Raw genomic sequence first — 23,819 nt, forward strand, 5'->3', positions numbered from 1 at the left:
GCATCTCACACCATTAGCAGTGACACTCAGACAGCATTGTCAAAGTGGGAAGGGTTATTTATTAACTGGAACACAGCCTAGAAAGTCCTTAGGGTAGCTTCCTGCAGCGAGATGGGGCAATCTGTGGTTGTTGGTTGTCAGGTACAAATGTCCTGGTGACAAGATTTGCCATTGTCTTCTTGATTGCTCCATTGATATGAGGCCTAGGGCCCAGACAGCTGGAGGACACCCACATCTTTGTCCCTTAGCCTGCACTGAGAGAAAACAGTCTTTTGCCACCCCACTAGATAACAATGCAGCAAATAGGGGAAACTGAGGCACGCAGGATTCAAAAGTATCACATCTTCCCACTTCCTCACACAGTAATTAAACCCCACAGCAGCAGATTACATGCAAAGTGAACTGAGGCAGAAAGCAGGGAGCGGATTTGCCCAAGGTCACATGCAGGTCAAAGTCAGGACTAAAACCCAGGAGTCATGACTCCCATTCCCCTGCTCTAAGCACCACATCACTCAGCCTCACTGCCCCAATCACACTCTGTCCCTAGGGTGAGTGCTCCCGTGGGGCTGGGGGGGTGAGTGCCCCTGTGGACCTTGGGGGATGAGCTTCCCCATAGGGTTGGAGGGTGAGTACCTGTGGGGTTTGGGGGGTTGAGTGCTCCCGTTGGGCTGGAAGGTGAGTGCCTCCATGGGGTTAGAGGGTGAGCACCTGTGGGGTTTGGGGGGGGAGTGCTTCCCTGGGGCTGGGGGTGTGAGTGCCCCTGTGGAGCTGGGGGGTGAGTGCCCCCATAGGGTTGGAGGGTGAGCACTTATGGGGCTTGGGGGGTTGAGTGCCTCTGTGGAGCTGGGCAGGGAGGTTGGAGGGTGAGTGCCCCTGTGGGGTTGGAGGGTGAGCACCTGTGGGGTTTGGGAGGGTGAGTGCCCTGTGGGGTTTGGAGGGGTGAGTGCCCCTGTGGAGCTGGGCAGGGGGATGCCTCCATGGGGTTGGAGGGTGAGCATCTGTGGGGTTTGGGGGGTAAGTGCTTCTGTGGGACGGGGGGGGGGTGCCCCCATGGGGTTGGAGGGTGAGCACCTGGGAGATTTGGGCGGATGAGTGCCCCTGTGGGATTGGGGGGAGGGTAGGAGTGATTGTGTACAGTGGCATGTGCTGTATTCACTGATTTTCAGAGGTATAAGGGCACCAGTCCCAGCCGCTTGGCTCATGTCGACACTGACCCCCTCGCTGGTCCATCACGCCCAGACCTCACGGGGCAGTGGGGTCTAGAGCCAGCCCCCCGCCCCGAAGGGCTCTGGGCTGGGCTCACCGATTGGGCTAGTGTGTGGGAAGAGATGTCTCTGGGACCCAGCCACACAGGGCTGCCCCGGGATTGCCCCCTACATGTGACAGCAGACAGGGCAGTGTGAGAAGCCAGGGCGACAGCCTGCAGCTAGGAGGCAGCTCCACATTGGGCCCCGTGCAGCAACACAGTCATGGGGGCCATCGCGCTCGGTAATGGACTCCCACTCAGACATGGACAGGAGGGAGCCTGTGCAGATGATCAGGTGCCCAGGAGAGACCAGCAGCCTGGGCTGTGAGTGCAGCAGCATTGTGGAGCTGAGCCCGGCACTGCACCGAACCCTGACACTGGGTGACAGAGATCGCAGCAGGGCGGGTGTCCCCTAATACTCCTGCCTGTTGTTGTGTTTCAGGGCTCGTGTATGACTCTGTGATGCTCAAACACCAGTGCTCCTGTGGGGACAACAGCAACCATCCCGAGCATGCTGGGAGAATTCAGAGCATCTGGTCCCGCCTGCAGGAGCGGGGTCTGCGCAGCCAGTGCGAGGTAAGTGAGAGAGCGTGGGCTGAGCTTGTCCTGCCAAAGCAGAGGGGCTCCTCAGACAGGATGGGCAGCTTACATCAGGAAGGCCCAGGTGGTCTCTGTGCAGAGGCGGGGGCTCTGGGTCTACCCCAGAGGAGCCAAGACTCACAACAATCATGAGTCCTGCCCGCCTTTGGAAGAGGAACTGCAAGGAGTTTCACTCCTTTCTGATGAGAGGCATGAAACACTTGGATCAAATTCTCCAAGCACGGGTCAGTGCCCACTGAAATCCAGGAGAGACCTGGATGCTTCCCAGTCACGCACGCTGCCCACAGAGCTCCTGGCTCTGCTTCTCTCCTCTGGCTCCTAGTCCTGTTTCATGCCTCTGGCCCTGTTGACCCTCCTCCTTCCCCACGCCTTGCACAGCTGATACCTAGCGGAGAGCATGGACATTACGTATCATCACAGGTATCAATGTTAGCCCCTGCTGAGGTGTTTCCCCTGTCTCAGACCCTGCAAACTCAGGCCTTGTCCGTATACAGCCTTGTCTATATTAGAAAGCTTGCAGCAGGTCTGGTCTGCACTATGTGGTTAGGTTAGCATAAGCTGCCTGGTTTCGACCTGGCTGTGGACTTGTTTTCATGTAAATTTGGCTCCCGCCAACATGCGTGCCCCTCTTCACCAGTTTAGTAACACCCCCTCCCCAAGCAGCGCAGTCACAATCGATGTTATTAGATCGACGCAAGGTCAATGTAGACACTGCATTGCTTATGTCGACTGTTACTGGATCCAGGAGCTCACCCACAATGCCCCACGCTGACAGCACAATAGATACAAGTGCTCCTGGTGAGGACACGCACCACTGATCCAAGGAGCCAAGCCGTTTAATAGCTGCGGTGGCTGTATGCTGACGTAAACTAGGTGACATAATTCTGTAGTGTAGATGTGGCCTTAGTCTCACTAGACTGGGGTTTGCCTGCACAGGAGAGTGTTACCTGGTATCCCAGGGAGTGTCCATCCCTGCTTCCTAGCACAGCTAAACCACACGTGCTCTCCCAGTGCCAGCCCCAGCTGGATTCCCGTTTACACAGGCAGCTTTCAGTTTGGTTTTAAAACGCTTCCAAAATCACATAAACTAAACTGCCAAAGGCCTCTCTGATCTTGGAAGGAGAGCGCCTCTGCTTGGAGAATGACACTGCTGGACTTTCTCATCTGGCTGGGACTGCTCGGGAATGAGCCTTTGGTCTAGTTACACTGGGGCAAACGGCTGGGATTGAGGCACTTAGCCCAAGTGAAGGCCTGCTCTGCACACTGCATGTGTCCTGATGGATCCACGGGCGGGGCAGGGTTACTGCAGCAATTCTAGGGGTACAGCCCAGTGTAGACACAGTTATACTGGGATAAAGGTGCCCTCTCCTCACCCTGTCTGGGCTCACCGGACCCAGGTTAGCAGTGGACCTGCCAATGCACCAGCTCCCTCACTCTCCTCACTCCAGTACAGTTAAATGCTACAGCCTTTGCATGTAGACAAGGCCTGAATCCTGCTCAGACCGATTTAGCTCAAAGCGGCAAGGCCAGGTCCTCACCTATTTAACTAACATCAGTTTTGAACTGGTGTAACTGCTGTGCAGACAGGGCCTTGCAATTGGTTTGAAAGAAAGCTGAGACCCTAAAGACCAAGCAAGTCCTTGAGAGAGGGGCTGGCACGCTGAGCCCCCAGGGGCTGGGAGGGCAGCTGAGAGGAGGGCTGGCGCGCTGAGCCCCTGGGGCTGGGAGGGGGGCTGAGAGGAGGGCTGGCACGCTGAGCCCCTGGGGCTGGGAGGGCGGCTGAGAGGAGGGCTGGCGCGCTGAGCCCCCGGGGCTGGGAGGGCGGCTGAGAGGAGGGCTGGCGCGCTGAGCCCCCGGGGGCTGGGAGGGGGGCTGAGAGGAGGGCTGGCGCGCTGAGCCCCCGGGGGCTGGGAGGGGGGCTGAGAGGAGGGCTGGCGCGCTGAGCCCCCGGGGCTGGGAGGGCGGCTGAGAGGAGGGCTGGCGCGCTGAGCCCCCGGGGCTGGGAGGGCGGCTGAGAGGAGGGCTGGCGCGCTGAGCCGCTGGGGGCTGGGAGGGGGGCTGAGAGGAGGGCTGGCGCGCTGAGCCCCCGGGGGCTGCGAGGGGGGCTGAGAAGAGGGCTGGCGCGCTGAGCCCCCGGGGGCTGCGAGGGGGGCTGAGAGGAGGGCTGGCGCGCTGAGCCCCTGGGGCTGGGAGGGCGGCTGAGAGGAGGGCTGGCGCGCTGAGCCCCCGGGGGCTGGGAGGGGGGCTGAGAGGAGGGCTGGTGCGCTGAGCCCCTGGGGGCTGGGAGGGGGGCTGAGAGGAGAGCTGGCGCGCTGAGTCCCTGGGGCTGGGAGGGCGGCTGAGAGGAGGGCTGGCGCGCTGAGACCCTGGGGCTGGGAGGGGGGCCGAGAGGAGGGCTGGCGCGCTGAGCCCCCGGGGCTGGGAGGGCGGCTGAGAGGAGGGCTGGCGCGCTGAGTCCCTGGGGCTGGGAGGGCGGCTGAGAGGAGGGCTGGCGCGCTGAGCCCCCGGGGGCTGGGAGGGCGGCTGAGAGGAGGGCTGGCACGCTGAGCCCCCGGGGCTGGGAGGGCGGCTGAGAGGAGGGCTGGCGCGCTGAGCCGCTGGGGGCTGGGAGGGGGGCTGAGAGGAGGGCTGGCACGCTGAGCCCCTGGGGCTGGGAGGGGGGCTGAGAGGAGGGCTGGCGCGCTGAGCCCCCGGGGGCTGCGAGGGGGGCTGAGAGGAGGGCTGGCGCGCTGAGCCCCCGGGGGCTGCGAGGGGGGCTGAGAGGAGGGCTGGCGCGCTGAGCCCCTGGGGCTGGGAGGGCGGCTGAGAGGAGGGCTGGCGCGCTGAGCCCCCGGGGGCTGGGAGGGGGGCTGAGAGGAGGGCTGGCGCGCTGAGCCCCTGGGGGCTGGGAAGGGGGCTAAGAGGAGAGCTGGCACGCTGAGACCCCAGGGGCTGGGAGGGCGGCTGAAAGGAGGGCTGGCACGCTGAGCCCCCGGGGCTGGGAGGGCGGCTGAGAGGAGGGCTGGCGCGCTGAGTCCCTGGGGCTGGGAGGGGGGCCGAGAGGAGGGCTGGCGCGCTGAGGCCCCGGGGCTGGGAGGGCGGCTGAGAGGAGGGCTGGCACGCTGAGCCCCCGGGGCTGGGAGGGGGGCTGAGAGGAGGGCTGGCGCGCTGAGCCCCCAGGGGCTGGGAGGGGGGCTGAGAGGAGGGCTGGCGCGCTGAGCCCCCAGGGGCTGGGAGGGGGGCTGAGAGGAGGGCTGGCACGCTGAGCCCCCGGGGCTGGGAGGGGGGCCGAGAGGAGGGCTGGCGCGCTGAGCTCCCGGGGGCTGGGAGGGGGGCTGAGAGGAGGGCTGGCGCGCTGAGCCCCCGGGGGCTGGGAGGGCGGCTGAGAGGAGGGCTGGCACGCTGAGCCCCTGGGGCTGGGAGGGGGGCCGAGAGGAGGGCTGGCACGCTGAGCCCCCGGGGCTGGGAGGGGGGCCGAGAGGAGGGCTGGCGCGCTGAGCCCCCGGGGCTGGGAGGGGGGCCGAGAGGAGGGCTGGCGCGCTGAGCCCCTGGGGGCTGGCAGGGGGGCCGAGAGGAGGGCTGGCACGCTGAGCCCCCGGGGCTGGGAGGGCGGCTGAGAGGAGGGCTGGCGCGCTGAGCCCCCGGGGGCTGGGAGGGCGGCTGAGAGGAGGGCTGGCACGCTGAGCCCCCGGGGCTGGGAGGGCGGCTGAGAGGAGGGCTGGCGCGCTGAGCCCCCGGGGCTGGGAGGGCGGCTGAGAGGAGGGCTGGCACGCTGAGCCCCCAGGGGCTGGGAGGGGGGCTGAGAGGAGGGCTGGTACACGGAGCCCCCAGGGGCTGGGAGGGGGGCTGAGAGGAGGGCTGGCACGCTGAGCCCCCGGGGGCTGGGAGGGCGGCTGAGAGAGGGGCTGGCACGCTGAGACCCCAGGGGCTGGGAGGGCGGCTGAGAGGAGGGCTGGCACGCTGAGCCCCCGGGGCTGGGAGGGGGGCCGAGAGGAGGGCTGGCGCGCTGAGCCCCCGGGGCTGGGAGGGCGGCTGAGAGGAGGGCTGGCGCGCTGAGCCCCCGGGGGCTGGGAGGGCGGCTGAGAGAGGGGCTGGCGCGCTGAGCCCCCGGGGGCTGGGAGGGCGGCTGAGAGAGGGGCTGGCACGCTGAGCCCCCAGGGGCTGGGAGGGGGGCTGAGAGGAGGGCTGGCACGCTGAGCCCCTGGGGCTGGGAGGGCGGCTGAGAGGAAGGCTGGCACGCTGAGCCCCCGGGGCTGGGAGGGCGGCTGAGAGGAGGGCTGGCGCGCTGAGTCCCTGGGGCTGGGAGGGGGGCCGAGAGGAGGGCTGGCGCGCTGAGCCCCCGGGGCTGGGAGGGCGGCTGAGAGGAGGGCTGGCACGCTGAGCCCCCGGGGCTGGGAGGGGGGCTGAGAGGAGGGCTGGCGCGCTGAGCCCCCAGGGGCTGGGTGGGGGGCTGAGAGGAGGGCTGGCGCGCTGAGCCCCCAGGGGCTGGGAGGGGGGCTGAGAGGAGGGCTGGCACGCTGAGCCCCCGGGGCTGGGAGGGGGGCCGAGAGGAGGGCTGGCGCGCTGAGCTCCCGGGGGCTGGGAGGGGGGCTGAGAGGAGGGCTGGCGCGCTGAGCCCCCGGGGGCTGGGAGGGCGGCTGAGAGGAGGGCTGGCACGCTGAGCCCCTGGGCTGGGAGGGGGGCCGAGAGGAGGGCTGGCACGCTGAGCCCCTGGGGCTGGGAGGGGGGCCGAGAGGAGGGCTGGCGCGCTGAGCCCCCGGGGCTGGGAGGGGGGCCGAGAGGAGGGCTGGCGCGCTGAGCCCCTGGGGGCTGGGAGGGGGGCCGAGAGGAGGGCTGGCACGCTGAGCCCCCGGGGCTGGGAGGGCGGCTGAGAGGAGGGCTGGCGCGCTGAGCCCCCGGGGGCTGGGAGGGCGGCTGAGAGGAGGGCTGGCGCGCTGAGCCCCCGGGGCTGGGAGGGCGGCTGAGAGGAGGGCTGGCGCGCTGAGCCCCCGGGGCTGGGAGGGCGGCTGAGAGGAGGGCTGGCGCGCTGAGCCCCCGGGGCTGGGAGGGCGGCTGAGAGGAGGGCTGGCACGCTGAGCCCCAGGGGCTGGGAGGGGGGCTGAGAGGAGGGCTGGTACACGGAGCCCCCAGGGGCTGGGAGGGGGGCTGAGAGGAGGGCTGGCACGCTGAGCCCCGGGGGCTGGGAGGGCGGCTGAGAGAGGGGCTGGCACGCTGAGACCCCAGGGGCTGGGAGGGCGGCTGAGAGGAGGGCTGGCACGCTGAGCCCCCGGGGCTGGGAGGGGGGCCGAGAGGAGGGCTGGCGCGCTGAGCCCCCGGGGCTGGGAGGGCGGCCGAGAGGAGGGCTGGCGCGCTGAGCCCCCGGGGGCTGGGAGGGCGGCTGAGAGAGGGGCTGGCGCGCTGAGCCCCCGGGGGCTGGGAGGGCGGCTGAGAGAGGGGCTGGCACGCTGAGCCCCCAGGGGCTGGGAGGGGGGCTGAGAGGAGGGCTGGCACGCTGAGCCCCTGGGGCTGGGAGGGCGGCTGAGAGGAAGGCTGGCACGCTGAGCCCCCGGGGCTGGGAGGGCGGCTGAGAGGAGGGCTGGCACGCTGAGCCCCCGGGGGCCGGGAGGGGGGCTGAGAGGAGGGCTGGCACGCTGAGCCCCCGGGGGCTGAGAGGGCGGCTGAGAGGAGGGCTGGCACGCTGAGCCCCCGGGGCTGGGAGGGCGGCTGAGAGGAGGGCTGGCACGCTGAGCCCCCAGGGGCCGGGAGGGGGGCTGAGAGGAGGGCTGGCACGCTGAGCCCCCGGGGCTGGGAGGGCGGCTGAGAGGAGGGCTGGTGCGCTGAGCCCCCGGGGCTGGGAGGGCAGCTGAGAGGAGGGCTGGCGCGCTGAGCCCCCGGGGGCTGGGAGGGCGGCTGAGAGGAGGGCTGGCGCGCTGAGCCCCTGGGGCTGGGAGGGCGGCTGAGAGGAGGGCTGGCGCGCTGAGCCCCTGGGGGCTGGGAGGGCGGCTGAGAGGAGGGCTGGCGCGCTGAGCCCCCGAGGCTGGGAGGGCGGCTGAGAGGAGGGCTGGCGCGCTGAGCCCCTGGGGGCTGGGAGGGCGGCTGAGAGGAGGGCTGGCACGCTGAGCCCCTGGGGCTGGGAGGGCGGCTGAGAGGAGGGCTGGCGCGCTGAGCCCCCAGGGGCTGGGAGGGCGGCTGAGAGGAGGGCTGGCACGCTGAGCCCCTGGGGCTGGGAGGGCGGCTGAGAGGAGGGCTGGCACGCTGAGCCCCCGGGGGCTGGGAGGGCAGCTGAGAGAGGGGCTGGCACGCTGAGCCCCTGGGGCTGGGAGGGCGGCTGAGAGGAGGGCTGGCATGCTGAGCCCCTGGGGGCTGGGAGGGGGGCCGAGAGGAGGGCTGGCACGCTGAGCCCCTGGGGCTGAGAGGGCGGCTGAGAGGAGGGCTGGCGCGCTGAGCCCCCAGGGGCTGGGAGGGCGGCTGAGAGGAGGGCTGGCGCGCTGAGCCCCCAGGGGCTGGGAGGGCGGCTGAGAGGAGGGCTGGCATGCTGAGCCCCTGGGGCTGGGAGGGTGGCTGAGAGGCTGGCTGGCACGCTGAGCCCCCGGGGCTGGGAGGGCGGCTGAGAGGAGGGCTGGTACACTGAGCCCCCGGGGCTGGGAGGGGGCCAGGGTGTGAGGCTGGCACGCTGAGCCACCAGGGACTCCCAGCACCCCAACAGATTCACCCCCAGGCTCCCCTTCCTGGTGCTTAGATGTTGGTCCCAGCCTGCAGCTCTCATTCAGGCCCGTTGTTTCTCCAGCTGAGGGCAGGGACTGGGATATCTGCTGGCGGTGGCATGTGGGCACACAGGGGAGTAATGCCCATCCCTGCCTCCCGTTCTTCCCTCCCGATGCTACTAACTTGCCCTGCTCCCATTTGTTGCCAGTGTCTGCGAGGGCGCAAGGCAACCCTGGAGGAGCTGCAGTCAGTGCACACTGAGCGCCACGTCTTCCTCTATGGCACCAACCCCCTAAATCGCCTGAAACTGGACAACGGGAAACTGGCAGGTAGGAGACAGGACCATCCCTCCCCCAATAGAGGCCAGCAAGCTGCCTCCTGGGGACAGTGGTGGCCTCACTGCCCTGGACAGGTAATCATCTGGGGGCTGACCCTGGGTCAGACACTCCGGGCACTGGGCAACTTTAGCCCCATCCTCTCCGTTTCTCTGCATTGGAACTCAACCCTCTCCCACAAGCAGCCATCCGTAGGGCCCCCTAATGTGCTCTGCTCACTGTTTAGGGGCTAAGGGACAGGTCAGAGCGGGAGCTGCTGGGAGTTGGGCACATTGGAAAATCTGGACCCAAGTGCAGCTGCGCTACCTGAACAGGTTGGCTTCCTAGGCTGCAGAGAGAATGCAGGCCCCAGAGCACACCAGGGCTGGTTCTCTAATGCCTTGCACCTTGGCATTGCACTGGGCAAATGCCACCCCAGGTGCAGAGCTGGAGGCAGAATGTGGGGTGGACATGGCCAGGCTAAGCTCAAAGCTCTGGATGAAGCCTCCATTACCTTGCGTGCCATGGCACTAGCCCCAGGGAGGTGGGGTGCTGGCTCATCACCGTGCCCTCATTGCAGGCAGCTTAGGGGTGCTCAGTCCAAGCCAAGAGGATGTGGGGTAGCAGCTGGGCCAAGATGATTCTTCTAAACTCAACTACCCTCACCTGGTGGCTCAGATGGAACAGGCTCCTGAGGTCCCTTGCAGAACCCTTCATAGGAGAGGGTTAGGGAGTAGTCTGATTGGGGTGCCCCGACTTCTGGGGAGAGCTAGGAGCAATACCCATAGGTGCTGCCCCCATGACGCTGCCAGATACATGCAGCTGTGACAGCTGGCCCCAATCCTGCCACCATCCTCCTCTGCCCCAGCTCTCCACACCCTCCCACTCCTGGACTCTGCACCGCACTCAGCACCCTGCATCTTCCCTGTCCAGTACACACCCCTGCACCTTCCCAGGCGCCTGCTGTTGCGGGCTTAATCCAGCCCTGGCCATGCACCTCCACAGGATGCTGAAAAGCAAAGCCAAACTCTCAACAAGCAGCCAGGCTAAGTGCCTCCTGCCCCCCATATCCCTCTCCTCCCAGGTGCCTCTTGTCCCCCTCCCACCTCAGGCACCTCCTACCCTCTTGCCCCCCAACCCCCAGATGCCTCTTGCCCCCCATCCCCAGCCCCCAGGTACCTCTTGCCCCCCAACCCCTAGCTGCTCCTGCTGCCTGCCTGGCAACCTACAGCGCCCCCAAGCCCTCCCACCCTGGTCCCTGACAGCCTCTCTCTCTTGCAGGAATCCTGTCGCAGAGGATGTTCGTCATGCTGCCCTGTGGGGGAGTGGGGGTAAGTGTCAGGCTGTGTCTTGGGGGACTCGAGGGGGAAGGCTTGCGATGAGTGGCTCAAGGTGCTAGGCCCCTTGCCGAGGCTGGACAGAGCAGGAGCTCCCCTTCGCAAGGCGGAGACAGAGGCCTCGGCTCAGGAACACAAGCTCAGTAACACAGCTTCCCTGCCCTTGCCCTGTGGGTGGGAGCAGGGCCTAGCCAGCCACGCTGACCCCAGGACTATGTGGCGTCTGAGGAAGCCATGGACTCTCTGGGCACGGAATAGCTCAAGGGACCATGGTCAGCTCCAGGCAATGGGATCCCAGGGTCAGAGTGACCCCCCGCCGGTCAGCTGTTCAGTGCCCCATGACATGGCTGGGAGGGCTCAGCCAGGCCCTGGCAGCCTGCAGCCCCCAATCACCAAAATCATTTGGCTCACAGAGGCCTGGTGTAGGGGTGGGGACAGTGCAGGGATGGTCCCAGCCCAGGCAGGTCAGGGCAGCAGGGTGGGTCCCGAGTGGGGCAGGGTCAGAGGGGCAGAGCAGTATCACTGGGGCAGAGCAAACCAGCCATCCACCTTGCCCAATGCTCCAGACACCCCTGCTGCCTCTCTCCTTTCGCAGCTTGCTGCCCTGGTTTCTGTCCATTCACTGCACTCTCCTCTCCTCTCCTCTTCTCTCTCTGTCTCTCTCTCTTTCAGGAAGTGTCTCACTCTCTCCTCGCCTTCCCACTCCCTGCTCTGACTCTCCTCCTCCCCTGCCCTTGCTGCTGGGCCACTGGCTCCCTCCCTCCCATCTGCTCTCTCTCCTGCTTGCCTCTGCTCCTCCCCTCTCGCCCATCCCATCCCGTCCCCCCAGGCAGAGCAGGAGAGCGAAGGCTCCTCGGCTGGACGCTGCCCTCTGTCTGTGGGCAGAGGGGGCGTTTGAGCCGCACACATGGACTTGATCAGAAGAGACTGAGGTTTCCGCTCTGGCTCGGCCCATGACGTGATCCTGATCAAACCAAGATGTTTGTTTAAACAGTAAAATAAAATACAGAAGGTAAAATGCGTTTTCTCCATCCCTGCCCCAGCCCCAGGCACAGGGGATCCGCGCTGTGCAGACCCCGCTACGGACTCCCCCCGCCTCTGGCCCTGCTCAGCTGGCGACCTGGATAGCTGGCCCAGCCTGGGGACTCGACGTGCAGAAACCTGCCCGTCTGGCTTGGGAAGTGGAATTTGGGGGTTTGGTCACTTTCAGCCGCCCTCTGAGGACTGAGATTCAGCTGTTGGCACCAAGCAGCCAGGCAGTGCGCTGCTGCCAGAGCCAGCCCACATTTCATGCTTTGGTCCCTCTGCAGAGACTCCCCGATGCCCAGCTCCGGCAGGGGCGGCCTGCCCCACTCACTGCTTTTTTGTCCACTTGCTTCCAGGTGGATAGCGACACTATCTGGAACGAGTTGCACTCGTCCAACGCCGCCCGCTGGGCTGCTGGTAGCGTCACTGACCTGGCCTTCAAGGTGGCCACAAGGGAGCTCAAGGTAGGAGGAAGCCAGGAAATGAGGGCTGGCATCGTACCAGTGTCTGGGTTGGGGATCCCTGGCGATTCCCCTGGCTGATAGGGACTCTTGGGGGTTCTCTCACCCTCCTGTGTGGATCTTGGTGATGGCTACGGGCCCTGGCACGTGCCCATCAGAGTCTGGGATCCTGGACAGCAGGCCCCAGGACACTTCCCTCTGGAAGCCAGAGGTACCTGGACTTCATCTGAGTGGGGCAATGGGAAGCACTGGCGGGATCAGCGGCCTTGACATAGTGGTTAGAGGGTTCGTGCTGGCAGTCAGCTCAGAAGCAGAGGCAGCAAGGCTTGGTGGCCCCTGGAAATGACAGACTTGCCCTCTGGCTCAAGCCAAGGGAGAGATGCTAATTCAGCATGGGAGTGAATGGCAGCCTGCCCCGCCCAGCGCCAGCACCAAGGGCCTGGCTAGGAGAGGGCCACTGACTGCAGGATCTGACGTGAGAGTGCAGGGGCAGGTTTCACACCCCTGAGTGCCACAACTGGAGCCATCCGGGCTCTAATGTTGGTGTGCTCCATGCAGGGGCCCCAGGGCTGAGGAAGAGTCTCCTGGGGCTGTGGGGCCAGGCAAGCCCAGACACTTCTGCATGTGGGTGAGAGGGTCACTTCAGGGTTCTCCAGACTGCATTGGAGTTGGACAAAGCACCCCCTGGTACCCTCAGGGCAAGCTTGGCTTGTGCCCCGAGGGTGGGGGAAAAGGTGGGCAATAAAGGCCCCACAATCACGTGTTTTGTCTTGCCCCCAGAACGGTTTTGCTGTGGTGCGACCCCCAGGACACCATGCGGACCCTTCCACAGCCATGTAAGAGCCATCACTTGCCTCCTGACCCTGTCTGCTTCCCACCCGAGGAGTCTGGGCCAGGCAAGCTCACTGCCAGGCTCCTCCCACCAGAAGTAGGCTGGAAAGAACACAGATCCCATGTGTTGTAGTAGCTAATCATACAGGGCTACAGGAGTCACTGCTGAGCTACCCGCCTCCAACCTTGGCTCCCCATTGTGTAGAGTGGGACTGACAAGCAGTGTCTGGGCAGGGGGGAGGGGGAGAACCCACCCCATGGAGGCAGTTAGGGGAAGGGAAAACCCACCCCACCGAGAGGGCAGTGGTTGGAGGGGGGGAAGAACCCACCATGTCCATAGGGCAGTGGGTGGAGAGGGGAGAACCCACCATGTCCATAGGGCAGTGGGTGGAGAGGGGAGAACCCACCATGTCCATAGGGCAGTGGGTGGAGTGGGGAGAACCCACCCCGTCCAGAGGGTGGGAGAGTGGAGAACCCACTAGTCTAGAGGGGCGGGAGAGCCCGCATGCACGGGCAGGGTAGTGGCTGTCTCGGAGGATGCAGTGGCTGCTTGGGGAGGGTGGTGCCTAGGCACTGACCAGCTCCTGCTTTTCCCTCCTTGCAGGGGTTTCTGCTTTTTCAACTCAGTGGCAATAGCTGCTAAGCAGCTGCAGCAGAAGGGGAAGCTCAGTAAGATCCTCATTGTGGACTGGGTGAGTCTCCTCCAGCCCCACTGGCCCCCGACCTTCTCCCCACTCTGTCCTCTCCTCAGGCTGGAGCTATTCTCAATGGTTCCTTCCAGCTAGCTAGCTCCGGGCAGAGCCCAGTCAGCTGTATGTTATGCAACAAGCCACATGTCCCCAGTGATCTGTATGTACATTGATAGTACAGCATTGTCCCACCTTCGAGGCCAATAGCTTTGCAAATAGGGGTTGTGGGCTGGGATTGAGGGGCACAGGCAGAGTTGAGTGGGTGGTTAATAGGCAGCTGTGGGTCGGGACTGAGAGGCACTGACAGAGCTGAGTGGGTGGGTTAGGAGTGGGCTGTGGGTCAGGATTGAGGGTCACCGGCAGAGCTGTGGGTGGGGTGGGTTAGCAGGGGGCTGCAGGTTGGGATTAGGGGGCACTGGCAGAGCTGTGTGAGTAGGTGTGGCAAGATCCCCAGGGTGCAACCTGGAAATAGGGTACCGCTGTGCCCCCTTAACTCTCCAGCCTGAGCTGTCTCACACAATGCTTTGCTAGGGAGAAGCAGCAAACTCTTCTAGGTGCTGTTATCACTCAGCATAACAGCATGTGGAGCCCCACACCTAGCTAGATTACACGAATGCTCTCAAAGCCACTCATGAATTACACAGAGAAATGCACCAGCCAGTTCCCCCCAGATCCCCAGCCTTACACCCCAGAACTGTACCATCCTGCCCTGGTCAGAAGCCTCAATGTGCAAAGGATATGCACCAGCCTTTGCAAACTGAGCTGGGATTTCCCAAGCACTTCAAGCAAAATACACTGTTTTAGGTAAAGAATAAGACAGTTTTATTAACTACAGAAAGCTAGATTTTAAGTGATTATCAGTGACAGGCATAAAAGGACAGAGATGGTTGCCAAAGAAAACAAAAGATAAGCGCATAGTCTAAATCTGAAACCTTATTACACTAGGCAGTATTTAGATCAAGCAATTTTCTCACCCCACTGGATGTTACAGTTTTTAACACACAGGCCTCTCCCTTAAGCCTGGACCTCCTCAGTTGAAGTCTTTGTCTTCTCAATGTTCTTGATACTTCCAGTGTAGATGGGGGAGGAGAAAGGCCAAAGCATGGTGCCACTGTCCACTATTTTATATCCTTAGTGCATCTGCCTAGAAGACACCTGGCAGAGGTCTGGGCAGTCCCTGAGCTGCCTGGAGTTTTCTGGGTTCCTGACACTAGGGCCATCCCATGGACAGAGGGTGAGGAGCTTGCTCACAGCCTCTCTCTCACACAGGATGTTCACCATGGCAACGGCACCCAGCAAGTGTTCTACAAAGACCCAGACATTCTCTACATTTCGTTACATCGCCATGACGATGGCAACTTCTTCCCCGGCAGTGGGGCAGCCGACGAGGTGAGAGCATTAGCCTCTGAGCCCCTCCCAGGTTACCTAAGCTCCGCATCCTCTGGGAGACATGGAGATGGGGGCAGCAAGCGCGGGGCAGAGCATAGGGAGGCCCAGGCTGGAGCGTGGCAGGAGCAGAGCTAGCCAGATGTCCTGTTGAATGGATTCACTCTGACCCCTTTTGCACTCCTTTCTCGTGAGCGCTTGTGCATCATGCATGGCTCACGTGGACGACTGCCGAGAGCCAGTGGTGCACTCGTGCTCCCGGCCAGGTGGAGCCTGACATGTTTAGGGCAGGTCTGCGCTCTAGAACCAAGAGCCCACACCTGGAGACGAATGGTGGCAAAAGGGACATTCATAGAAAAGCTCCAGGAACCATCCCAGCCCTGGCAGCCCTGTGTGAGGTCTGAAGGAATGGCAGATCCTTAGCTTAACAGAGAGCAGGGAAGAGTTGACCCACATGAAGCACGCACATGGGGAAGAGACTTCTGAGAGCAGGGAGCTCTTTAATCTTGCAGACAAAGGCTGAATTAAATCCAGTTGCTGGAGCTGAAGCCAGGCAAATTCAGACTGGAAATAGGGTGCGAATGTTTAATCGGGGGGGGGCAGTTAGCTGTCAGAACAGCTCCTCTAGGGATGAGGAGAGTTCTTCATTGCTCGGAGTCTGGCTATCACTTTCTACAAGATCTGTTCTGGCTCAACCAGATGTATTGGGCCAGAGGCAGAACACCCTCGGTGGATCCCATGGGCTGGGCATGTGATGCAGGGGCTCAGACCAGATGGTGGTGATGATCCCTTCTGGTCTTAAACTCTAGGAAATCGGGTGAGCACAGGGTGACCACGGCAGGGCCAAAGGATCTGGGGTGGGTCCTGTGTAGGGCAGGAAGCTGGGGAAGGTTGGAGGGGTCCCTGGGATCACCAGGAGAAGGTCGGGTGTAGACGGGGGCAGGGATCGGGGAAGCTTGGACAAGAGATGAGCAGAGAGGAAGTTTGGTAAAGTCTTGGGTTGATTGGGGAAGCTTGGGCAGGGCCACATGGCTCCTGTTGGTTGGGGAGGCTGGGTGAGATCTGAGCAGGGGAGGCTGGCCTGGATGAGGGAGGCTGAGCAGATCTGTTCTGCTTTGCTCACTCGAGAGAACCCAGCACCTCTCTGCAGTCCTCGGTTGAGCTCTGATTAGCTCCCATGGTAAAGAATTCCACAGGCCACCCCCTCCCCCAGGGCTGGGTGCTCTGCACAGCTTGCCCAAGGCCATCCTGCCCCCAACTCCCAGGGCTCTATGCTCTGCACAGCTCCCCCAAGGCTGTCCAGCACCCCAAGACGTGTGTGCTCTGCAAAGCCCCCAAGGCCATGCTGCCCCTGACCTCAAGGCCAGGTGCTCTGCACAGCTCCCCCAAGGCTGTGCTGCAGCAGGCCATACCCCAGCAGTGTTCTCCTGCAGTACCCTGGAGCCCAGCGTGGCTCAGGGAGCATGGCTGAGGAGGGGGAAAGGCAGAACACGGATACCACCCAGTCCCTCATCCTTTTCACTGTACTTTTGAAGGGGCTTTGTGCTGAGCGGTGAGGCGGGTCAAGCTCCCGGCCCTCGTCCTGGGGGATGGCAGAGCTGCTGAGGACGGTTTATGATGCTTAGCTAGTAGCTGTGGTTACTAAGCACGTTATGAGCTGTTTTCTCCTTCACGCTTTCCTTCCTATGCCGGGCCCACAGTGTCACCTGGCAGCTGCTGATGGGGGTTGTCCCAGGAATGAGTGTCAGCTCCTCCCTCCGAACACACCCAGCTGTGCAGGAAAAGGCCTAGGGGGCTCCCCGTCTGGCCGAGAACACCATTTCAGCAGCAGACTGCACTGAGATCCACCACCGCCACCATGTCCATTAAGCCGCCCCTCCCTCCCTCATTGCCAGCCTCACCTTGTGCAGCCATCGCACAGGTGCAGAGGAACCCTGACGTGGGCCTCTGGGGCCTCCCCTGCAGGAATCCCACTGGGATTATTATTTTAGGGATGTCAAGGCCTTGATACACCATTCTGACTTCCCAGTCTGAGCTCCAGCACCTCCCAGGCCAGAGGTTCCCCAGCCCAGATCTTGCTGTCGAGCCAGCTTCAGTTGACAGGCTGAAAGGGACGGACCAATCCCCCACACCCCTGGAGAATCAATTCCAGCAGTTAATTCTAAATGTCCCGTAGATGAGCTTTGGCTGGCGGCAGGATTTCCCTCCACGTCCTGTCCCAGAGTCCTCAAGCGCTGCTAAGCCCAGGTAAAGCAGCTGTCATGACGCACCCTGGTTTGCGGTGGAGAGTGTGCAAAGCACAGGGGGTGACATGCCATAGGGAAACACCACAGCTCCTTACTGTGCATCAAGGGCTTTGCTTTGACACTTCCTGTGAGGTGGAGCCATTGCCCTGGGCTGGATCGTGAGCCCAGGGACAGGCTGTGGACTGCGTGGGTCTCCAGTCTGGCACCACTGGAGCTTGGCACTGGAGCCGATCCTGGCTGGGGAGTGTGTAGCTAAGAGCTTCCCTGGCATGGCATGGTGGGCCCTGCCATTGAACACCATGCCCTCTGCTGCAGCGTCTTCCTTTCTGTCTTCCAGGTTGGCTCTGGCGCTGGCGAGGGATTTAATGTCAATGTGGCTTGGACTGGTGGGCTCGACGCACCCATGGGGGATCCGGAATACTTGGCAGCTTTCAGGTAGCCTTCCTTTGGGTGGCTCTGTTCCGAGCCAGGCCCCCCCATCTCTTCCCAGCCATCCCCCTCCCTACTGTCCCCAGCCGTGTCCCTCCTTGGCTGTCCCCCTCCTCATCCCTTCCCAGCCACCCTCCTCCCTTTCTGTCCCCAGCTGCACTCCTGTCTCTTCTCAGCCATCCCCCCTCCCTTCTGTCCCCAGCCGTGTCCCTCCCTGGCTGTCCCCAGCTGCACCCCTCCCCATCTCTACCCCAGCGCCCCCTCCCCTTCTGTCCCCAGCCGCACCCCTCCCCATCTCTACCCCAACGCCCCCCTCCCCTTCTGTCCCCAGCCACGCCACGCCCCTTCTGTCCCCAGCCACGCCCCTCCCCATCTCTACCCCAACACTCCCTCCCCTTCTGTCCCTAGCCACGCCCCTCCCTGGCTGTCCACAGCTACGCCCCTCCCCATCTCTACCCCAAAGCCCCCCTCCCCATCTGTCCCAAGCTGTGCTCATGGGGAAGGGTAGCCCCCAGCCCTATCCATTCCTCCCCTCCCCCCCCACCGAAGCCCAGAGTCCCCCCACCGTGGCTACCGGCCCCCACTCCAGGCCACCCCAGCCCTAGCCCTGGAGCACCAGACAGGCAGGCAGTGCGGCCCCAGCCTTGAAGTGCTAGGCGGGCAGGCAGCACGCCTCGGGCACAGGTCCCCTGCTGTCCTGTTGGGATTTGGCAGGGCTTTGGGGCAGCAGTGGCCCTGGACCTGCATGGACACAGTTCCATCCAGAGGTAGCTGGTCACATGGCTTCTTGGGACTACTCATAGTCCTCCTAGGAGCACTGCAGGGGAATGAGGCATGGGGGGCATTGGTGTGAAGCACATCAGCCCAAGGTCTTCAACGACCCAGTGCACAGCCCAGTTGGGTATTGGGTTACTGTTCAGCCAGGATCCCCCTGGCCCAGGAACACAGCCAGGACTCTGAGCCAGTCCCTCTTCAGACTGGGGCAAGCCCATGCCAGCACAGGCTGCTGCTGGCATTCTCTGCATGGCACCCAGTAGCTGCCAGCTGGCAGGGGCAGCATTGGCTGCTCCCACAGGCAGTGGTTAGTGACTCCCCTGGGGGCAGCCCAAATCAGGGAGGTTCAGGTGGCCGCAAAGGGGGCAGCCCAGTGCAGGAGTGGGTCTGAAGGGGCAGCCCAAAGTAGGGCGGGGGGTTGGAAAGATGCAATCCCATCCATTTGGGAAGATGCACAGATCCCCTGGGTCAGGGGGAGACAACGGGGGACCACCCCTGCTAGAACAGCCCCTCCCCCTCCTGGGTCTCCCTGACCCGGCCCAGGGTGTTAAGGAGCTATGTTGGCTCAGCTGAGCACCAGCTGGGAGTGCAGGCACTGTGTGAGCCAGCCCAGCACAATGGCCATGGGTTCATGGCAGTCATCCCCTCTGCTCCCACACCCGTGCTTTGCTTTTACTCAAAAGGCTCTATAAATAGCTCTCTGTTTACACAGCAACGGGATCTCCACTCACTCCCAGGCCCCCTGGCCTCGCCAGTGCTGGAGTCAGCCCACCCACGGGCCACTCAGCGCTTCTGGCCAATGTGCTGTCCACAGACCTGCCTAGGTCCTGCCCTGCTTTGTCCAGGACCTCCTCCTTCCCAGAGCCCTAGGGCAGCCATGCCTCCTATGGCAGCAGGGCTGAAAGGGGAAGAGAGTCTGATCCAGCCCCAGAGTGCCTGTGAGCAGCAGCAGCCCCTCTGAGAGGCTGCATTTCCAGGGAGCCCATGGAATATCCTGCCCTTTGAACCAACAGCCTGGTCACTCCCCTTCTGTTCCCCACCTGCCTGCAGCTGAAACTGGCTCCTGGCTTCGCTTGTTGTCCCCGGGAGCATGGCCCTAGGCTCCTAGCTGGGATCTGCTGGAAAGGGGCCAGCGCACAGACCCAGGGAATCTGGCCATGCTGGAACTGCTCCTTTGAACAGACATTGTGTCTGGGATCCAGTGTTCCCATGGTTTGCGCTCTATCGCTGTGGGATGTGCAGTGTCTGGCTGTGCTGTTCATAGTATATGTCTGTCTGTCTGTCTCTCTGTGAGAGGCATAGGCCCTTTGGTGGGGAGCCAGGATCCATGTGGATTTGTGCTCTGGGATGTACATGCAGGACCCTCAGCCCTAGCAGAGCCCCATTATTGACAAGGGAGCTGTGCGACCTTCATGCACCAGCTAGCCCAGACATTCTCTTCAGTGTCACTCAGTAGGCCTCAGCATTTTCTTCCTGAAACACCTCTTCCTTCCCCACCTCCAACCCTGGCCATATGTTTCCTTGCTTCCTTTCCTGGCGCGGATCCCAATTTCCTCCTCCTCCCTCCACCATCAGCGGCAAATGCCCACTCCATTCACAACCCATCTGATAAAATGATTAGCAACAACTAGTCAGCTGTGACATATCAAGTGTAATCATTACTCTTCAGAGTGAACACTCGGTCTCTGTATGGGAGGGAGTTCACTCCTCCCAGAGCCATTGTTTCAGGCCGTCTGTAGGCTCCAGAAGATGTCACAGGTTATGTTGAGAAGGCCAACTTTACTGCCCTGAGGGCTGGAAAGCGTAGATCCTGTCACACCAGCGCATATCACAGGGGCTCCATTGAGCAGGACAGTTCTGGCCTGTGGCCTGGAATTTGACGCCTGCTCTGGGGTACCTTTTGTGTGTTTGTCTTTAAAGTTCTAATCACAGAGTTTGTGCAGCACCTGTCACCACTGTGCTGTCCCAGAGGGGCCTTTTCCTGGGGCAGAGGTGTAGGCTGCAGTTTTGTGCAGAGATTCGTTGCATCACCCAGCTCTGTGGATGCTGCTCCCCATGCAGTTCTCTGCTGATGCCACTGTAGCTGCATCAGTGTCAGAGCTGGGTCTGGAAGCTGGGCAGCCCAGCCCTTGCCATGTGCTCAGCCCTTGCTGAATGTGTGTTTTCTTCCCTGACAGAACTGTCGTGATGCCGATCGCCCACGAGTTCTCCCCAGACGTGGTGCTGGTATCTGCAGGGTTCGACGCAGCCGACGGCCACCCGCCACCGCTAGGAGGCTACAAAGTCTCTGCCAAATGTAAGGAGCTGCAGTTGATGCTTGTGCACTGGCAGGTTAGAAAGCAAGCCAGGACTGGGTCTGCCCGGAACAGGACTGTTCAGGAGGCTACGGGAGGCGCGTATGGGAGGAATGTGCTCCCAGTGTGGAAGTGCTCTGGGAGGAGAGCTGCTCCAGGGGCTGCTCCCATGGCAGGCACTGGCCCAGAGGGGCTCTCCACGTAGCAAAGGCCAGAGCAGGAGCGGGCTGCTCCGGGGGGGTTATTGTAATAGCAGCACAGGCCTGTGCTCTGTGATGCAGCAGCCACCCCCATTTGCTCTCTGGCACTTTGGCATTAACCAGCGTCCTGAACTGAGTGGCTCAGCCCTGCTGGCTGTGTGCTCATTAAGGCTCCTCAGCAGGATGGGGAAGCCATGGGGGAGCTGACCAGCCTCACCTGGCAGGTCAGCCTTTTGCTCCAGTCATTGGCACACTTGGTCTCGGGGATACAGAGTCCCCGAGGCTGATGGGCTAGGCTGGGGTCTAACGCCAGCTGCTTGCCCCTGTCAGCCCCGCTCCTGGTAGCCAGGGCAGTCTGCAAAGCAGGCATGTGCCTGGGCATGATCAGTGCAGCAGGGTGGCTGACAGGCTGCCCCTTTGGCTTCTTCCTTCTTAGGCTTCGGCTACATGACCCGACAGCTCATGAGTCTGGCAGGAGGAGCCGTCGTCCTCGCCCTGGAAGGGGGCCATGACCTCACGGCCATCTGCGATGCCTCGGAGGCCTGCGTGTCCGCCCTGCTGGGCAATGAGGTGAGGCAGTGAGCTCTGGCATGTGCTCCTCCCCGCCCCAGTGGTGAGGGCAGCGGAGCTGGGAGGCAGCCCGAGCTCCCTGGCCCTGCCCCAGTGGTTGCTGCCCTGTGGAACTGGCAAGAGGCAAGTGAGGCAACTCCTGGGGCTGGATCCCATGGAAGATAGGAGAGGTGCACTCACCCACAGGCGCCGAATCCGTGGGTGCTTCGGGGCTGGAGCACCCACAAGGAAAAATTAGCGGGTGCTCTGCACCCACTGGTAGCCCAGCTCCTCCCCCATCGCCTCCTTCTCCACCCCCCGACCGTGCTGTGTCCGCACTCCTCCCCCTCCCTTCCAGCCCTCCCCCCCACCTCCCCCTGCCTAATAGCTGTTCGGCAGCGCTTAGGACTTTCCAGGAGGGAGGGTGAGGAGCAGGGACGTGCGCGCTCAGGGGAGGAGGCGGAGAAGAAAAGAGGCAGGGCAGGGACAGGGACTTGGGGGAATGAGGGTGGGAAGGGGGCGGGGCTGGGGTTGGAAAAGCGGGGGTGGGATGGGGACTTTGGGGAAGGGGTGGAATGGGAGTGGGGCAAGGGCAGGAAGAGGCAGGGCAAGGGCGGGGCCAGGAGCAGTGGGGGTTGAGCACCTACTGGGCAGAGGGGAAATCGGCGCCTAGGTGTGACTCGCCCAGTTTCTGTCCACACAGCAGGGTACCCCCTTTGCCCACAGCCTGCCATCCTCTGCAGGGGCCTGCTGTCTTCTGCAGCATTGGGGGGCCCATGTGGGGGCAGGACAAGGCTGATCTGTTATGACAGGCCCTGTAGTCCCCACCAGTCTGCTCCTCTTCCACCTTCCTGAAGCAGGACACACTCTTCAGCATCCCTAAAGCCAGCCTGGTGCCTATCAGACAGGCCGTCCCCAAGTATCCCAGAACCTCCATGCAGGGCAGCAGGGCGCAGCTGCGACCCCAGCTGCCCCACAGCCCAGCGTTCCATCAGAGGGCCAGCCAAAGGTTGCTGTGTTTTCCGGCTGCACTGCCCTCTGGGGCTGAGCGGGGGATTGCACAGCTCTCTGCACAGAGCTCCCCTCCCGGTCGGAAGCAGCACTAACAGCCTGCCTGGCGTTTGTCCCTGCAGCTGGATCCCCTGCCAGAGGAGAGCATGAGGCAGAAGCCGAACCCCAATGCCGTGCGCTCCTTGGAAGCAGTGATCCGGGTCCAGAGTGAGTGTGCCTGGGAGGAGCTGATTCCAGGGGGGCCAGAAAAGGGATATGGGAGGGATCAGCCTCCAAGGCCCAGACCCCAGTCACACCAGAGCAGGCTCCATCACTGGTACTCAGCACCCGCCTCAGCTGGGTCTTGAGAGCGTGGTGGGGCAGCTGGAGCTCTGGGGCTGCTTCATGCCGCTACAGGCGGGGGTGCAGCCCCAGCACCAGAGGGCACGTCAGGGTCTCGTTTCCCAGAGAAGGCTGAGCCATGCCACTCATTCTGGAGAGCTTGGGAAAGCCCCTAGCGCAGGAAAACCCAGACAGCCAGAGGCGGGGCAAGGCTAGGCCAGACTCCCTCTTCCTCTCTGTGAGCAGCAAGCCCTCTGCCCCTCCTCCTCCTCTTCTCTGAGCGGGAAGACCCCTCCCTCTTCCTCCCCTGCTTTGAGAATGGGGAGGCCACCCCTCCCCCTGCCCCAATGTGCCCTCATGGGGATAAGGGCCCCCTAAGCCCTGCCTCTCTTTCAGGTAAATACTGGGGTGCCGTGCAGCGCTTTGCCTCCAAGGTGAGCTGCTCATTCCTGGAGGCGCAGCACCATGACCCAGAGGAGGTGGAGACGGTGACAGCCTTGGCTTCCTTGTCGGTGGCGGTGATGGTGGAGAAGAGGTGATGGTGCCATTCCCTGTAGCCCTGGGGTCGCCCGGAACCCCAGCACTGCTCTCTGGCCCTGAGTCTTTTGGCACCATGGCTCCAGTGTGCTATCAGCCAGGGACCAGGACATGGGCGAGCTGTGCGCACCTGTTGGGTCTAACCCCCTAACCAGCAACCCCCTGAGCCCAGCCTGCACCAGCTCTGTGAGTGCAGCACAGACGGCTCTCATGGGGCACTAGGGTAGTGCCTGGGGATTCCCTCTTATAGACTCGTAGACTCTAGGACTGGAAGGGACCTCGAGAGGTCATCGAGTCCAGTCCCCTGCCCTCATGGCAGGACCAAATACTGTCTAGACCATCCCTAATAGACATTTATCTAACCTACTCTTAAATATCTCCAGAGATGGAGATTCCACAACTTCCCTAGGCAATCTATTCCAGTGTTTAACTACCCTGACAGTTAGGAATTTTTTCCTAATGTCCAACCTAAATCTCCATTGCTTCTTGTTCTATCATTGGAGGCTAAGGTGAACAAGTTTTCTTCCTCCTCCTGATGACACCCTTTTAGATACCTGAAAACTGCTATCATGTCCCCTCTCAGTCTTCTCTTTTCCAAACTAAAAACACCCAATTCCTTCAGCCTTCCTTCATAGGTCATGTTCTCAAGACCTTTAATCATTCTCGTTGCTCTTCTCTGGACCCTCTCCAGTTTCTCCACATCTTTCTTGAAATGCGGTGCCCAGAACTGGACACAATACTCCAGCTGAGGCCTAACCAGCGCAGAGTAAAGCGGAAGAATGACTTCTCGTGTCTTGTTTACAACACACCTGTTAATGCATCCCAGAATCACATTTGCTTTTTTTGCAACAGTATCACACTGACTCATATTAAGCTTGTGGTCCACTATGACCCCTAGATCTCTT

At 62.6% G+C, this 23,819-nt stretch overlaps 1 protein-coding gene across 7 annotated transcripts in view; it reads left to right on the forward strand.

Annotated features, from left to right (window-relative positions):
* The window catches only part of HDAC7 (histone deacetylase 7), a 255,735-nt gene that overhangs the window by 229,071 nt on the left and 2,845 nt on the right, over window positions 1–23,819 (forward strand). For all 7 annotated transcript variants that reach the window (XM_030546206.1, XM_030546207.1, XM_030546208.1 and 4 more), the window contains 12 exons: window positions 1,689–1,822; window positions 8,718–8,838; window positions 10,105–10,154; window positions 11,543–11,650; window positions 12,428–12,483; window positions 13,083–13,170; window positions 14,437–14,556; window positions 17,137–17,234; window positions 20,180–20,298; window positions 20,933–21,066; window positions 22,179–22,263; window positions 22,774–22,912. In XM_030546206.1, the coding sequence (XP_030402066.1) occupies window positions 1,689–1,822; window positions 8,718–8,838; window positions 10,105–10,154; window positions 11,543–11,650; window positions 12,428–12,483; window positions 13,083–13,170; window positions 14,437–14,556; window positions 17,137–17,234; window positions 20,180–20,298; window positions 20,933–21,066; window positions 22,179–22,263; window positions 22,774–22,912 (1,252 nt within the window). The remainder of the gene's footprint in view (window positions 1–1,688; window positions 1,823–8,717; window positions 8,839–10,104; window positions 10,155–11,542; window positions 11,651–12,427; window positions 12,484–13,082; window positions 13,171–14,436; window positions 14,557–17,136; window positions 17,235–20,179; window positions 20,299–20,932; window positions 21,067–22,178; window positions 22,264–22,773; window positions 22,913–23,819) is intronic.

This window comes from Gopherus evgoodei, unplaced genomic scaffold (genome assembly GCF_007399415.2).
Source record: "Gopherus evgoodei ecotype Sinaloan lineage unplaced genomic scaffold, rGopEvg1_v1.p scaffold_42_arrow_ctg1, whole genome shotgun sequence".
Lineage (NCBI taxonomy): Eukaryota > Metazoa > Chordata > Testudines > Testudinidae > Gopherus > Gopherus evgoodei.